Source organism: Macrobrachium rosenbergii, chromosome 12 (assembly GCF_040412425.1).
Source record: "Macrobrachium rosenbergii isolate ZJJX-2024 chromosome 12, ASM4041242v1, whole genome shotgun sequence".
Taxonomy (NCBI): domain Eukaryota; kingdom Metazoa; phylum Arthropoda; class Malacostraca; order Decapoda; family Palaemonidae; genus Macrobrachium; species Macrobrachium rosenbergii.
The window spans coordinates 106,182,215-106,197,984 of record NC_089752.1 but is presented as its reverse complement, the minus strand read 5'-3'; the positions used below and the strand labels follow the sequence as shown (position 1 = coordinate 106,197,984).

The window sequence follows — 15,770 nt, the reverse complement described above, 5'->3', positions numbered from 1 at the left end:
ATTTTTATAACATACACACTTCCTACTTCTGGCAAGTGAAGGCTTAATACAATGATGGCAATTACGAGTTAAGATATTTCACTGTCAACCATGAGATAAGCCACTTGGCTAAATTTACAAAAATGTTAACATCCTACGTGTTTTCAAGCAAAGATTAATACGTACAATCCTATAAGTATCGCAGCTTACAAACAAAGTCCATAATATTTTAAAAATTTATATAACCTCAGTGAAACCCAAAAATTTCTAAGGAACAAACACAGTCTAAATGCTGCCAAAAATGTCTGCAATACCAAAAAATCAAATATTCTACAGTATGTACATATCCTCCCGGCTCCTTTACAAACGTTCATCGCATCACCTTACCTTATTGTACTCATATGCAGTTTGGCCTCTGAAGACATATAGTAATTGTTGCACCACACAAAAGCCTGTGAAGACCACTGTAGCTGATGACACATACAACAATGTTACCCATCCAACCTCAGCTAATTGTGCCTGTAAGACAAAATTGACTTAATACTCTATAATTATGACATGAAATGCCACTCAACATTACAAGAAAGTCAACTCTACTGGTAAGAGTACAAACTAATACTTGTGGAACTACAACTCGAAAAAGCCCATCTCTCATAATACTGCCTACATTTGTCATGATACTCCATAACAGTCATCATTAATACAGTAAGTTTTCATGTCAGATAGTCCCTTCACAGGATTATATAAGGTTCAAACTCTTATAATTCACTCAGCTTCTGCCTGAGTTCCCATCAAGTTCAATTCCTTATGACTCTTGGCCTTCCCACTCTGTTGTGCTGCTTTTTCATATATGTACATTCTGACTACTCTGTTCCTGTATTCTTTACATGCCTAAACCACCTCAGTCTGTTTTCCAGCTAGTGGACACCAACATCGAATCAACTTTCTCATTTGTAATATGATCTTGTTAATTTACTCAAGCATTGAATTTCTGAATTTTGTATTTCCATCCTTTCAGAAACTCCCTTTTCTTTGTGAGTTCTCATGTGACAGCTGTACTGTAGACTTTTGCACTGTTTATTCTTACCACTTCACTTGGAATGTTGTCCTTCATTTTCCTACTGCCTTCCCAACACCAGTTGCACAATCTGGTACCTTAAGTTACCCAAATAACATTAATAACATTACAACATGATTTCATCCTCTTCACATTCTTCACCAAGACCCTTCTAACACCTTTGGGTGTGAAAATGCCAAACTCTACTTACAATCTGCAAGTATCCCCTGGGATGCCACCATCATACATGTTTATACATCAGTAATCTAAGTTTTCCTCCATTCCCTAGTCTAGGCCCTGCTACTCCCCCAACTACAGTTATTCTAACTGTTCCTCATCCCTTCTCATCACCTTCATACCATCACAAGCTTAGAGATCTCTGTCTATTTTCCAGCCTATGGATATCACATCTTTCCACCACTTCCTTATTCATAATGTAATCTTCTCATTAAACTCTGTTATTGAATCTTACCATTATATGGTCATATCTTTTTTTTTTTTTTCCCCTTTATAAGTGCCCAAAGTATGTACTTCATTAATGCTGACATGCCATGTATTAAATGTGAGCTGTCTCCTGCACCCCAGTCCCCTAATCACTAATACTTATGTTATTATTTACTCATGACTTAGCAATCTGAGAGTAGTTTAAGAAGGTACCCCTAAGAGGCACTAAATGTAAAGTTCTTCACTTAAGTGTTTATATATAATTTTATTAATTAATTTAGCAATACTGCACTCAAACTAAGGCAAAAACTCTGCAAAAAAGTGATTCTTCAAGCTAAAGAAAAATGTCTTGCACATTTAATTTTATTGTCATGGTTAATTTATTCTGACTGTTTTCAACTTTATATACAGTCAAGGTATACACATTTCAATTACATTTCACATTTATACACTGTTCATCATCCATGTATGGATCAGGTTCATCTTAGCATAGTTTTCTGGTGTTATTTCCTCATACTGCACCCCTGTGTTTTGCCTAGGATAAGTTGCTACTGCATTCAAATTATACATGCTGTATTATTCCATGGTAGAAGTTAAATGTTATTTATTCCTTCTTACACAGTTCATTTAACTGAGTTGCAAAAGTTAGTACTATATTCAATTAAAACTAAGGTTTGTTCCCCTCTGTTCCTCTTACCAATACAGTACTGTATGTCCACACTGTGCCACAGTTTTACTTTCCATCTCAACCATGTTTCTTAAGCCATAAAATCAGCATATACTGGTTTGTAATGCTTTCTCTCTACAATTCATTAAATAATTTTTTAACAGTATTTATTAACAAGGTGTCAATAAAAATTTTCCCCATTTCAATATTTAGCTATTGTTTGTAAGAGACAACATAAATAAATCATCGTTCCATCCGAGATCACACTTTTAATATACATTTACATTAGTCCATGTTTACATAATTAGGATCTGAGTAAACTGCAATTGAATATCTTTTATTAAAACACATAACAAGACATAAATCTACCTAAAGATTTGTTGATTAAGAATACTTAATGAAAAAAATATCCAGGGAAGTACAGGTTACTTCCAAAGTGACCTCAACAAACCAGATGACCCTACAGTAATCCACTGTCCCGAGCCTTCCCTTCTTGTTATATTTTATCACACTGTGGAATGAGGATTCCAACATGCTATATGCATAACCACAACATTACTTGCTTGGAAAGGTAAATAGTAACACATAAATACATAGATTGGGTAATATGAATTTAACCAACATAGTTCCTAGCATTGAATTACCTGTAATTAAAAAATACTCATAGTAGCATGAGTCTTCAAGTGGAGAAACAAATCCACAGTTATGTATATGTACATATATTTAAAAATAGATCTGTACAGACAGCTTTCGGAAATCTGTTTGATTCCCCTTTGAAACAGGGGATCGAACAGATTCCTGAAAGCTATCTATACAGATCTACCTTTAAATATATGGAGATATACATAACCGTGGATCTGTTTCTCCATTACCTGGTAAGCCAAAGCAATTTACAGATGATGGGTTCACTGACTTAATGCCAAAAACATCTTGACACACAAATATGGCAGAATTTCTTATGAAAATACTAAGCCTTCCCTCTCTTGTTATATTTTATCACAAACTGAACTCGTGATACAACATCCTTTCTGAATAACCTCTCATATCCTAACACTAAAGTATGAACTTAATTGCTGCTCCATCTTTATCCAGATAAAGCATAACACTATAAAGATGTAGGGTACATCTTTAGAGCTAAGACAAGTCCACATCAAATAAGCTGTGTCAGCAAAGTGCAGGTCTTACTCTAATGAACAATCTGCACCATAGAGGAATGCCCATGAGTCATCTTGCCTAATGGTGACTAAATTTTCAGCTAATAGTGAACTGTATCAGGCACTATGGCAAATGGAAAATAAAAGGTTTGTACACTAAACAGATTTCTTGGTTGTCCACAGTGCATGAATATACTTATGTACTTCCTATTGACATACCTTTCCACACAGCCACATGACGAGGGTGACAGGGTAGAAATAATACAAAAATTCAGACGACCAAAAGGTTCTTAAGTAGGTTCCAGAGTAATAGTTGTGTAATAATGTTGCAGCATAAATACACCTGGAAAGATATTATGATTATAATTTAAATCCTCAACTAAAAGAAAGAATAACACTGTATATATATATAAAAAGCATACCACAAAAGTAATTAGTTTAGTTTGAAAATCTTACCATCTACAGGGTTTCAGACTTTTTAAAAAGCTTTAATGCTACTGTGGCAGTGATAAACCATAACTAAGTAACCTATGTTTTTAAAAAAAAAAAAAAATCAGCTCCCAAAACCTGAAATAACTTTCCTGCAAACTTAGAAACTCTTGAGCACTGTGATCCACAAGTTATGATTAAGAGAAATTTCTGCAACTACCTTGGGTTGTGTTCTCCCAATGAAGCTGCTGCCATATTACTGACTACCCTCCATTTACATTCAAATGTACCCCAAAAAGGTCTGTTGCTACACCAAACAGCACTCTGAACTTAAAAACAGGACTTCATATTTCAAGAATCAATTTAAACTCATTTATGATAAAGAATTTAACTTACACAAATAAAGCACTTACCCAACACATGCATAGAAACAAAATATTATAAAGTAGCACAGGTTGTAGCCACCAACACAGGTTCCAAGAAAAAAACAATGGTGATCTCTCTGATGAATACACCGATCGCACAGAGAGCAGTGATGACTGCGTTCAGGTTTGAATATTTTACAAGTTGGGCAGTATCGCAACTGTTTGCAGTCATCGTGTGATAAGCCAGGAGCTAGTTCACTGAAAGAGAAAGTTATGTAGATAAAATCACTTGCCATAAGAAGTTTCTGTACAGTACTCCAAGCAAAACTGTAATTTTTATAGCTATATTATACAAAAAGATTGGCACCTAAAGTTAAAAAGATATAACTGTATTTTAAAAAGACACAAATATGCAAAAAAGAAATTCAAACTGGCAGTATATATACAGTATGTATGGCACAAAAGTTGAAGATAAAATAACCTCTACATGTAAAAACAAAGCAGAAAGTTACAATAGGTATTCCTAAACAAAATCAATAATTATTAGCCACCAATATAATTAACCTCCTCTTTGTCACCTCCTAAATTTCAAGCATATGCATACTCCTCCATGTTTGCAAACTTAAAATCTAAAAATTAAACAAGAGCCATATAAGACTAATGATAACTTTCTTTCTTTTGATCTACGCTCACCTAATATGAGAGTTCGTTGGGCAGACTGCACAAAATGCAAGGACAGCTCCAAATTATGAAATACATCCTAATATGCAAAGGGAGTAAACCATTCTTCAAAAGGGAGGCAAAGATGCTAAAAATTAAAATATGTTAGCCTTAACTGAATTATGCTCCCTTTCATTAAAGAACAAATAAAGGCAATTATAGATAAGTGCATATAATAAAAAATAAAACTTTGCATGGATGTGTGTATAAGCATTTGTCAAGTGATCTCATATGTCCCTATCGTTATAACATACCGAACACCTAGTATTTCTCTCTCTCTCTCTCTCTCTCTCTCTCTCTCTCTCTCTCTCTCTCTCTCTCTCTCTCTCTCACAATAAAGTTTTATCAACAAGCTGAATACAACATCATACTTATATGTTTGGAAAGAGGCTAATTGTTTTAATAATGTGATAGGACTTTTTTCAAAGACTTTATTTAAGATGAATGTATGCTTCACTGCATTTCTGATGAGAAAATTGAATATTTTAATAAAGCAAGCAGTATTGCACATAGCATCAATATACCGTAAATATTCTGCAGAAATGCAACGATACACATAAGAATGCAATAATCAAAAAATGTAAAACTATTTGCAGGTGCATGTGTATTTATCTGCTGCTTTTGTCTGGGCATGAAAATGTACCATGTGTTGCTACACAATAAATTTACATTCAGCTACCTCATTCCCTGAACAAATTTATTCCACCCCTGTTATTGGTATTTTCTCAGAGGCAAGTCTTTTATTGCCACAATGTGTTGAAATTCAACATACAGCTAACTAAAATTCATTATTTTTCCATTTTTCTTGTATTTCTGCTCTCAGCTGTGCCCAAAATTATTATTCTGTCATAAATATTATTATTCTCTCATAAATACCTTTGTAATTACTATACAAAATAGATAAGTGAGAGCAAGACTCAGCAAATCTGATGGGGTAGGCTGTGTTATCCATGCTGCACCCTTTACCTTAAACCCATTAACAGTCACACTTTAATTAACAGTCACACTTTAGTAAATTCTCTTAGTCATCAAAATTAGTTCATATTTTTCATGTTTATTAATCTGTACAGTGTTGGCTACTAAGAACAATGAATAATTTACTCGAAAGTCTTAATCATAGTTGGAGACAGGTGAAGTGTAAGACCTGGTGATGTGTTGACCGTATGATGTTATTACTTTAAGATTTATTTGTAAAATGCAAATTAGTAATATACAAAGGCAGAATATAATGAGTACTGACTTCCTCCTATCAAAAAAAAAAAAAAAAAAAAAAATTCAAGTTACTCTCTCATTTAAATTTCTCTGTGGCTCTGCCCATGTCCTATGTTTCAATTAATCATCTGTCTCAAATGCCATCCAACACACAAGTGAGTAAAATCCATCATACTTGAAATGCCAATCAGAGGAACTGGGAGGGGGATAAACTGAATACAGTAGTATTGTATTATAGAACATATATTTTTTAAAGATCTGTTCATAAAGCCCATTTTTTTATAATGGCTAATATTCATGGTAGATGAACTGCCACAGACACTTCAGTTTGATGTACAGAAAATGGCAGTAGATAGGCAGGCACATAAGATAAGTGTGCACATGCACTAGGATTTCCTGCAGCTCAGCAGTCAGCTAGTTATTTTTTATGTATAGTATGAGCAATTAAATGTAAAAAAAGTGGAGTTCAGAGAAGGAACTTCCAAATTACAGTATAAGCAAGGGGTGAGCAGGAATGTGGAAATACACATCACTCAAGTCTACTGATGTGATGAAGTCCCTTTTTGGACAAAACGATACACATATTCCATCTCCATCCTGAGGAGGATCTTCTGGAGTTATTTGTTTTTAATGGGTGGTACTTTCCCGTAATCTTGGAGACAACAAGAGGTGACTGAAGAACCTTGGAGAGTTGTCTGTCACCTCTCCTGCGGTCTGCTTCTCCAGCAATGACCTTACCTTGTCACCTAAGGCTAGATCCTTTTCTGATATCTTCTTATAGGACCTGAACTTGACTGGCTGCAAAGACAGTGTGGGTCCAACTCCTGAAAAGGGAGCTGGTATCCTACCATGGTCAACTACATGACTAATCGAAAGGCTCTTAGCTGTTCCAAAAACCTCCAGATCTCTAGAGAACAGTATCCTCACTTGGAAAAAAAGGTGTCCATGAAGAAGCAGGAATCCAACTTCCTCTTCTCCCCTTACCTGGAGTCTTGTTACCAGAGTGGATGGTTCCCCTAGCCAAAAGGGAGACTGACATGTGCCAGAGGGAATTCTGATGATGTAAAGGAATACAATCTTCTAGGAGTTCCAGTCATCCTTTGTTGCCTGCTCCTGGCTTAGAGAGACAAGTCAGACAACCTAGATTAAGCTAACACGGTACCAGCACAAGTTCTTGCTCCGGGGCAGACCTGGTTACTGCAACCCTACAGTCCAGCTTCTCCCCAATCAGGCCTTCTGGATACTGGTTAGTCCATAAAATCAGTGACCTTCAACTCCTTACAATCCGAGGCTGAAACCTGCCTAAGAGTGCCAAAGTCCATCATATCAAAACGTGAATTAGTTGGTGTACAGAAAGATGATGGCATTCATGATTGATGGAATACTCTGCAAAAATTAAAACAAAAAATTCAAGCAGTAATTACACATTTCTACATGCAATTACCAGATGAAAACTGCTTTACTGCTGTGCCTCTCTTCATAAACAAAATGTCCACCAAATGTATACAGAACCATATGGAAAATGAAAACCAAATCTCTGTTGAAAGAATAAAACAAGTCTCCTAAGCTTTAAGACTTCCTCCAATAACTTACCTCATCCGACAGAATTACTGTACAGTATACCATATACAGTACACACAGAGGACTTACTCTTGCCAGTTGGCATTAGAGAGAAATTTCATTAGGAAATGCTTTAAGGTGTCAATCTCTGATAAGGTCTAGGTTTCTGGGGAGGTAGGGAACAATCAGGCTGAAGTATCCTTCATCAGAGCTTTGATTCCTGATGGCAGGCATCGTGGCTCTGAAGCATCTGGAGATTTGGTAAAATCTACGAAGACTCCGTCTGGGACTGAAAACAGTTGAGGGTACACCATCAGTCTACCATAGTTCATAATGGAGCCTGTCCCCCTCATTTATTCCCTAATATCAGCGATCATCTCAGCTGTGGCACTGGTGACTGTCGAGTCAAAAAACAAAAATAAAGGAAGGTGTACTCAGACTTGGTTTGATCTGTCTTGAGGTCAAGACCACTTCCTCAGCCTTGGAAGCACCTCTGAACTATATACAGTATTTCATAGACTCAAGAGGCCTCTTCCAACTTTGCTATGGCAGTCTCTATTAACTTATCTTCATTCATAACAAGGATATTTACTTAGCTCCCTATGAAATATCATTCTCTTTGCATGTATGTGCCTCCCTCTCTTCTTGGATCCCATATGTGTAGACTTACAAAGGGAAAAGGGTGGTACTGGAAAATTTGCAGTTAGACAAGAAATACTGTGCAGCTTACATGGTAAAGCAATGGATTTCTGGTGTGGTATTCTACAAAAATGATACTTGCAACAAAAATATATATAAAAGGGATAACATACAAAAGTGACCAATAGCAGACATAAATCACAGGACACCCTGAAATTTACAAAATTACCAATCAGAAGTCTTCCTTAACAAAGCTACAAGAAAGTTTTATTTAAAGTACTGCTGAATAAATAAGGCAACAAGTCCCCAAAGAATATAAACATGACCTGTGGCCAGTAATTCAATAAGAAGGACATTTCAAAATTACTAAATAGAAAAATCACAAAATAACCAGTTAAAAAATTCAAGAAGGGTTGCTAGAAAAACAAAGATGGAGTCAAGACAAGGTAAAGGCATAATGGAGAGAAGTACTGGTTTACTACCCAAACGGTACTACAAAAACAAGCTGGACAAAATAAGCTAACAGATTTAAGTTAGCTAAAAACCAAGCAGGTACTAACTAGACATAAACAGTCTTGTCATCCTAGTGATCTTGAACTATTATCCGTCCCAAAGCCCAAAAATCCTAGCTAGAGAAAATATACATAATACCTGAATATAAAACATAAACAGAAGAACAACCTAAACCTAGTTGAAGAATAAGCAGCTCTTCTTCATCAGAACTAAAAGGACAGAACTGAAGTTTGTCAACAGAGGAGCAATTGCTATAGCACAAATCTCCTATTAAGTACAACCAAAAATCACTAGAGAACTAAAATAACACAAATATCTATGTGCAAGATGTAACTGCACTAAACAGTTATCAAATAAGTAAAGCAAAGGAATTCTCTGAGTAGCCAATTCAAACAACCAAGATGTCAGGGGCAAATGTGAGTAGTGCACTTGATAGCACATACACGTGACAAAAAGTGACAAAGAGATAGCTGAGCTGAAAGGGATCACAGGCTGTATGTGCACACAAACACCTGTCTGCTATCCTTTTCTCTTCTGGAACTTATGTGCCAGTGGGCTGTTACAAGCAATGGGTTTGATGTGAAAAATGAATATTTTCAAATCCAAATCCTGTTCCATACATAGAAACCTTTGCCTCAGAAGCTTACACTTTGGCTTGAATTGTATGACCATATACCAGCCATCAATTAAAAGAGTGCATTTACCAAGCAGTGATAGGGATTCCCATCAGTACAGTTGACCTTTCATGTTTTTATCTCCTGCTCCCACCAGTATGAGGATTGCTCAAGGAAAATGTTAGTGCCAAACTGGAGGGTAGGGAGGGAGACCTAGACATTATTTTTCAAGCATTCTCATAAAATAACCCAGTACCTAAAGACAGCTGAATAGCTACTTAGGCTAGGTGACAAATGAAATTGATATCAACACTCTAACCTGCACAGTGACACAGAATGTTACAAGTCTGATTCATATAATAAGGTTACTATCTTGATGCACACAATATAGGAGCTTGCAGTAATGTTAAAAAGGGGCTGGCTGACTATCCGAAAAAAATATAAAGATAAGAGTCTGCATAACTAAATACCTATCTTAGAGAACTTTAGGTTAAGCATAGCAGTGTTCCAACCGGATGAAAAAATGGCTTATCTAAAGAAGCAAGAGGTAGGGTACAAGGCACCTACCATGTGGGTTGTAGCCTGGAAGTGGAATGCTCAAAGTTAGCTTCAGGGGTGTAATCTTTTTCCAAGTATTGACAGGGCACACAGTAACACATTCCATTCCATCAGAGCCTGCTGAGTCTGATAGAAAAGAGATGGAGAAGGGATTCAAAGAATCATCTGCAGAGCCAAAGCTTTGCAACAACAAGAAATGCTAATTACTTGTCAGTTTAAGGCCACTGGTGACTTCAGCTCAAAATCTACAAAGCTCTGATACACTGACAGACAGGATGGTTAGAAAAATTAAAGACTTGAATATATTCAAGTTCTCCAGAGGAAGCTGATCAATGGACACTCAGGTAGTAAAACCTGAGGCAGAGCCATCTGGTCTTAAAAGCAGACACATACTCATGCGTCTTTTCAAAGGTCAAAGAAGAAATCGAATGGAAGTGGAAGAGTTTCAGGGCAATATGTTTCAAGAACAACAGTTACCATAAAACTGTTCTTGATGTATAGCAACTTACATGAATGTTTTACAAAACATGAAGAGACACATGGTAAATGTTTTAGAAAAACTTTTCTCTTTTAAAATCAAGCAAGAAATTGTAGTCTTTTGGACCTAAATGGGCAGATGGCACTGTCATTGTATTACAGTGAGAAGTTGTATCAGTGGGGGTGTGTGACCTAACTACCATTCCACTGAGGATAACTGAAACAATGGAAAATGTCCAAGATTCCTGGGACACCAAATTGATGAAAGGTGTAAGCTTCCATGCTATTCTAAGGAGACAATGTGTTCACCTTCCAGCTTGCTGTGTCTGTTAAATAGAGCTATAACAAGCAGATTTTGTTCAGTACTGGTAAGCAGGACAATTTTACACTAGGCCTAAAAGCACTAAACCCTGCCATAAGGAATGGGGAGACCATTTGGTGATCCTTGTTGAAGGAGTCTGTCCAGGTTATTTAACACTAAAAAATAAGAAATGAGCAGACTTACTGGGTTCTGTCCAGTGGAGAACTGAAGGAGTAAATGGCAAAAAGACAGGGACTGATGGATGGCCTGTAGAGATTACTCAATGTTCACCCAAAAAACCTTTCTTATCACATCTGAGGGATGGGGACCTCAGCAAAATGAAAATGGAATGACATGCATGAGATCTGGGCAGACATTTCTCCCCAGATCTCACATTTCTCTGTGAATAACGAAAGATTTGAAATTTATGTTATACAGCCAAGCACTGTATCTCTTTCAGCCTTTCAGTTCTTTTAGGATCTGAAGGGTGTGTGTGTGACGTACTGGTATTGGAAACTAGAATTAAAGGCAACATGATCTAGCAACACCTGTCATCACTGACTGAATAAGACTCCTTCTCTAGGCAGTGGATATCCACTGATCTAAATACATTTGCACTATTTATGATGTATGAGTCCTCCAAGAATCCTTGTCAATCCTCCTCTTCAAATAGACTGTCACTTCTCAAGAACAGAGGTGTGATTTATATGACCTCTATAAGCGGACACCCAAACAGGAGGCAAAGACTGGGGTCCCTATCAGCTATCTTAACATTAAGGAGTCTTTGCAGTAAACTTCCTAGAGAGTGAAAACACCCTATAACTGGGTCATAATATGCTGATGTCTTAGGGATCTGCAGAAAGGTAGAAATGGATTCACAAAACTGAATGAAAAATACTCAGAAAAGGGATTTTTGGGAGGATATATATGTACAGTAGATGTAAGTGCAAAAGCCTTGTGAAATATGGTTCTGCCAACATTGTCTCCATTCTGACAAGAATTTTAAAAACAAAGTTCATATAACTGAGTGTTCAAGTGTCTATCAGTCATCCAGCTGTCTGAGTCTTCTTAGACAACAAAACTTCAAATGCAGAGGTCTATGGCAGTGCCTGAAACTGCCTCCAGGTTGTATTATTCTTGCATTAAAGCTGACTGCATGACATGGACCGCAACAACTATACTGATCTGACAAACAAAACTTGAAAGAGATCAAGATTTTGACAAGGAGCTATTCTGTGTTAACTGATTTTACAACTAAAACTACAATACTCAAAGACCCCCAATTATCCCCTTCCCTTAGAAGTCAGAAAATGAGCAGCCATCTTCCAAAGGGTCAATGTTGCCAGTAACAGAAAATGTACTGTAATTGTAACTATCAATAAAATGAACCTCATGGCACGTCATCACTTGTCCCGTGACTCAGAGGATTAGTGAGGATTAGTCTGCAACAGTATCTATAAAGGGAAGAAAACAATGTGAATCATTGGGGATCTAAAACAGAGATTGTCATCCATGACATCCATAAAACTAGGATTCTCACTATTTAATGTTGCATGGTGAGGACTTAGGTGTGAGGCTCAGAAGCTGTTAATAGACTGAGGAAGTTATCAAATCCAAAGGGAGAGAGGCAGAGTCTCAAGGGTCTAACTCAACAGAGCTGTCTCAAAATTAAACCCAGCAGAGAATAGCAACATAAGAAACTAAACCATGTCAAGAGCACAAGGGAGATAGGGCTGTGAATCTCATATACATAAGGTCCAATTTGGCCTCTGATGCTCTGTCATCATTTTGAGGTATAGGGTAACAAGGTGAAAACAGTCAACCAACTGTAAGTCTTGGAAGCGTTGGGTAACTTTCTCGAAGTTTGATATAAAAAACTGACCTGATCATTGTGCAGAGTTCAGAAGATATCTCTCCCACCTGCAACGTGAAAAACAACTCAAGAGAAACAGTTGAGGGGGTCTTTGGGAATCAAATTCTGAAGTACTTGAGCTCATCAACAGAAGTTTAGGAAGGAACAGAGAACCTCTCTGTGGGAAACAAAAAAGAACAGGCAAAGCTTTCAGGAATAAAATAAAAAATTTAGCCTAATTAAACATTCTAGTGCCAGCTCTCAATTTTCAAAGACCATATCTGCTGCATTCAGCTATAGTCAATTACCTTAAACTTAGCCATGGAAAAAAAGATTAAATTATGTACATTAGAATAGTACTGTACATGCATGTAAATTATAATTAAACCCCAAATCTAGTTAAAGTTAGGAAAACCAATCTTTCACCTTCAATAGAACTGTTCCTTGAAGGCTCTAAATAAGTGCATTATTGGAGAAATGAAATGAAAGCAAAGATTTTATACTATGCTTTTAAATGTGGAATTTTTTCAACAGCAAGCTATTTTTCTAACAATGGGTGGCTCCCAAGAAAAAACAAAGCATTAGTCACTGCCAAATTTCTTCTTGGGATACAAAAACACTGAGCTACAAAGCAAAGGAGTGCCTAGTAGAGGACTGCAAATTCCATGGCAAAAGGATATACCATATAAGTGATGGGCAAACCTTTATTCCTGAGGTTAGCGAAATCACACTACATCGATAAGATACAAAAAATAAAAACAGCATTCTAATCAGTCTGTGTGGCAGGAAAATCACCAAACCGTTAGGAGCACAAGGTTTCAAACACCATATGCTAGGCTGTATACAGCATCTACATGTAGTAAAAGTTAACTGTCTAAAAACTGGGAAAATTATTTCTCAGCTGACAAATTAATTCTATTCATTTAGTACATTCTCAAGTTACTGCCTTTATCACTCCAATATTCCTTCCTTTTGACTTTTAATTTCTTCATTTTCATTTCATACACTTTGCTACTTTCCAATCTGTTAAATCTTTCCACCACTCTTCTACTCTACGCATTTTTCCCCCCCCTCATGTGTTAGAATTCTGATTTGCATTCTCTCAAATCTTCCCCTTTGCCCTAGCCTTAGCCTCCTCCCTGTTCCCCCAATATGCCCTTATATCCTGTTCCCTTCATGTCCTCTCCAAGAATTTCAAGGCTCCCTTCTTATCATTCCAACATCTTGTCAAATGTCTCTTTATACATCCCATCCAAAATGTTGCAACACAGTTCTTGTGATGCCTTTTGTAATTCTTATATTACAGGTTTCCACCCCTGTACTCTATTTTATGTTTCATTACACTCATTTTTATGATTCCTGACATGTTCACTTTTAATCCTATTTTTAAATATCACCCATATTTCTCTTAAGAGCAAAAACTGTGATTCATCCTCATTATTTTAAATGCTAACAATTTTTTATACAAAACTAAACAGAATAATTGTAATGACATACATAATACTAATTAAAAAGCCTCAGTTATGTAATAATTAAGCATATACAGTATATTAAAATTTACTGATACATTATGCCTACCACTGATTATTAAGGCATTATAGGTTAAATAAGATGGACCATTTAGATTATGGCAAAAGCCTCACTGTTACATACCCAATACAATTTTTTTTTTTTTCACTTATCAATGTACAGTTAATCATGGAAACAGCATGAGGGATCCATATGACAGAAACGAATTTTGAAATTCAAAAATGACACAGGCACTCTTAGTTCCATTATATCAACTTCCTGAGATGTAAAGGGTGCACTTAAGTTTACCATCACTCACTCAGCAAGCTGAACAGAAAATGATGATAATGACAGATAAGATGGAGGGCTACCCCATGGAAGCAGGAAGGATTTACCTGTCAGAGCAACTCACGATTGTTATTTCTGGCATTTACCTTCAGAAAAATAAGAATTCTATCTATTGTATGGACATGGCAAATGCTGCAGCCAACCATTTCTAAGACCACTTCACTTCTATTACATGATACAGATGAATCTCCCAACTCCCCACATTATTTGAATGAGAACATATTGTTACTTCTTTAAAAGAATCAGAAAATTGTACATAAAAAAAAAAGGCAGCCAATCAAAACACAAGAAACAAAAATTTAAATGTAAGCGAAAATATGTACACATCCTAAAAAATGCATATGCTACTACCTATTTCCTGAAGATTTATCGATGTAGTTCTTGGTGCAGAAAAATAGCAGCCAATTTCCAAAAATCTCAATGCTGAAGAAGTATACAACTAGTGTGTTCACACCGCTAGCTTCCAAAAGCTGTAGACAAAAATATAAAATATATTCTGTAAGCTAGAAAAAAAGTCACAAAAACTTTTATGGCAATACAATAATTATTTTCTATCGCAAATAAAATATCTAAGCATTCAATACATGGGCAAACTCTTAACAAAATCATTTTATAGATGCATACTCGACTGTACAACTGAAAACAATACTGTACTGTATTCAAAAGGGAAATCATTTACAGTAGCATGACAATTTCAGTCATATGCTCTACATGTTTACATACATATTCAATACTGTATAACAAGAGAAGAAATGCTGGAACTACACACTACTGTACCTACAATATGTTACAATGACTAGTACTGTACATACACAAAAAAGTAAGAGCATCAGCAAATGGTCATAACATTACAGCAATGAACCGTATTTTGTAAAAGATCAAGTCTATTATAAATATGCTTACTAAAGGTCTAAGCATTGTACCCGTGAGTATTATTCACAAAATCAGAGCTAACATTTACATACAACATACAAAAGGCAAAGTACCTTTATCAATGGAAATTGTTTTTACAAAAAATAAAGTCAAAGAATTACTCTAAATATACAAAAGCATTACATTAATCACCTGATACGAATAATAAGTGAGCAACAATATGATGATCAGAGTTGTAAGAGGAGCCAAGCTTGTGAGAAAATCGACAACCCTCTTGACAATCATGATTTTGTCTGTGTTGACAAGAGCACTCCAAGCACGACGACACACGCATAGTGGAGATAGCATTCAGTTGGCTGACTTTGTTACGACAGCAGATAAACAAAGAGCAAGCACGTGAACTCCCTACAAAATAAGAGTATATCAGTGTAAAATTCTATAAACTTCTTAAAACACTCACAAATGAACACTGAATAACATAATGTATACCATATTGTAC

The 15,770-nt window shown here is 36.1% G+C and overlaps 1 protein-coding gene across 5 annotated transcripts in view; it reads right to left on the bottom strand.

Moving 5' to 3' along the window:
• Nucleotides 1-15,770, bottom strand: part of LOC136843824 (palmitoyltransferase ZDHHC22-like) — a 44,182-nt gene that overhangs the window by 14,229 nt on the left and 14,183 nt on the right. For all 5 annotated transcript variants that reach the window (XR_010854694.1, XM_067112613.1, XM_067112616.1 and 2 more), the window contains exons 2-6: nucleotides 15,464-15,676; nucleotides 14,750-14,868; nucleotides 4,144-4,353; nucleotides 3,521-3,644; nucleotides 367-498 (exon numbers count right to left, since the gene is read on the bottom strand). Coding sequence is in view for 4 of the 5 variants with exons in the window: in XM_067112613.1 (XP_066968714.1) it covers nucleotides 367-498; nucleotides 3,521-3,644; nucleotides 4,144-4,353; nucleotides 14,750-14,868; nucleotides 15,464-15,619 (741 nt within the window). In the remaining variant the exon portion in view is untranslated. The remainder of the gene's footprint in view (nucleotides 1-366; nucleotides 499-3,520; nucleotides 3,645-4,143; nucleotides 4,354-14,749; nucleotides 14,869-15,463; nucleotides 15,677-15,770) is intronic.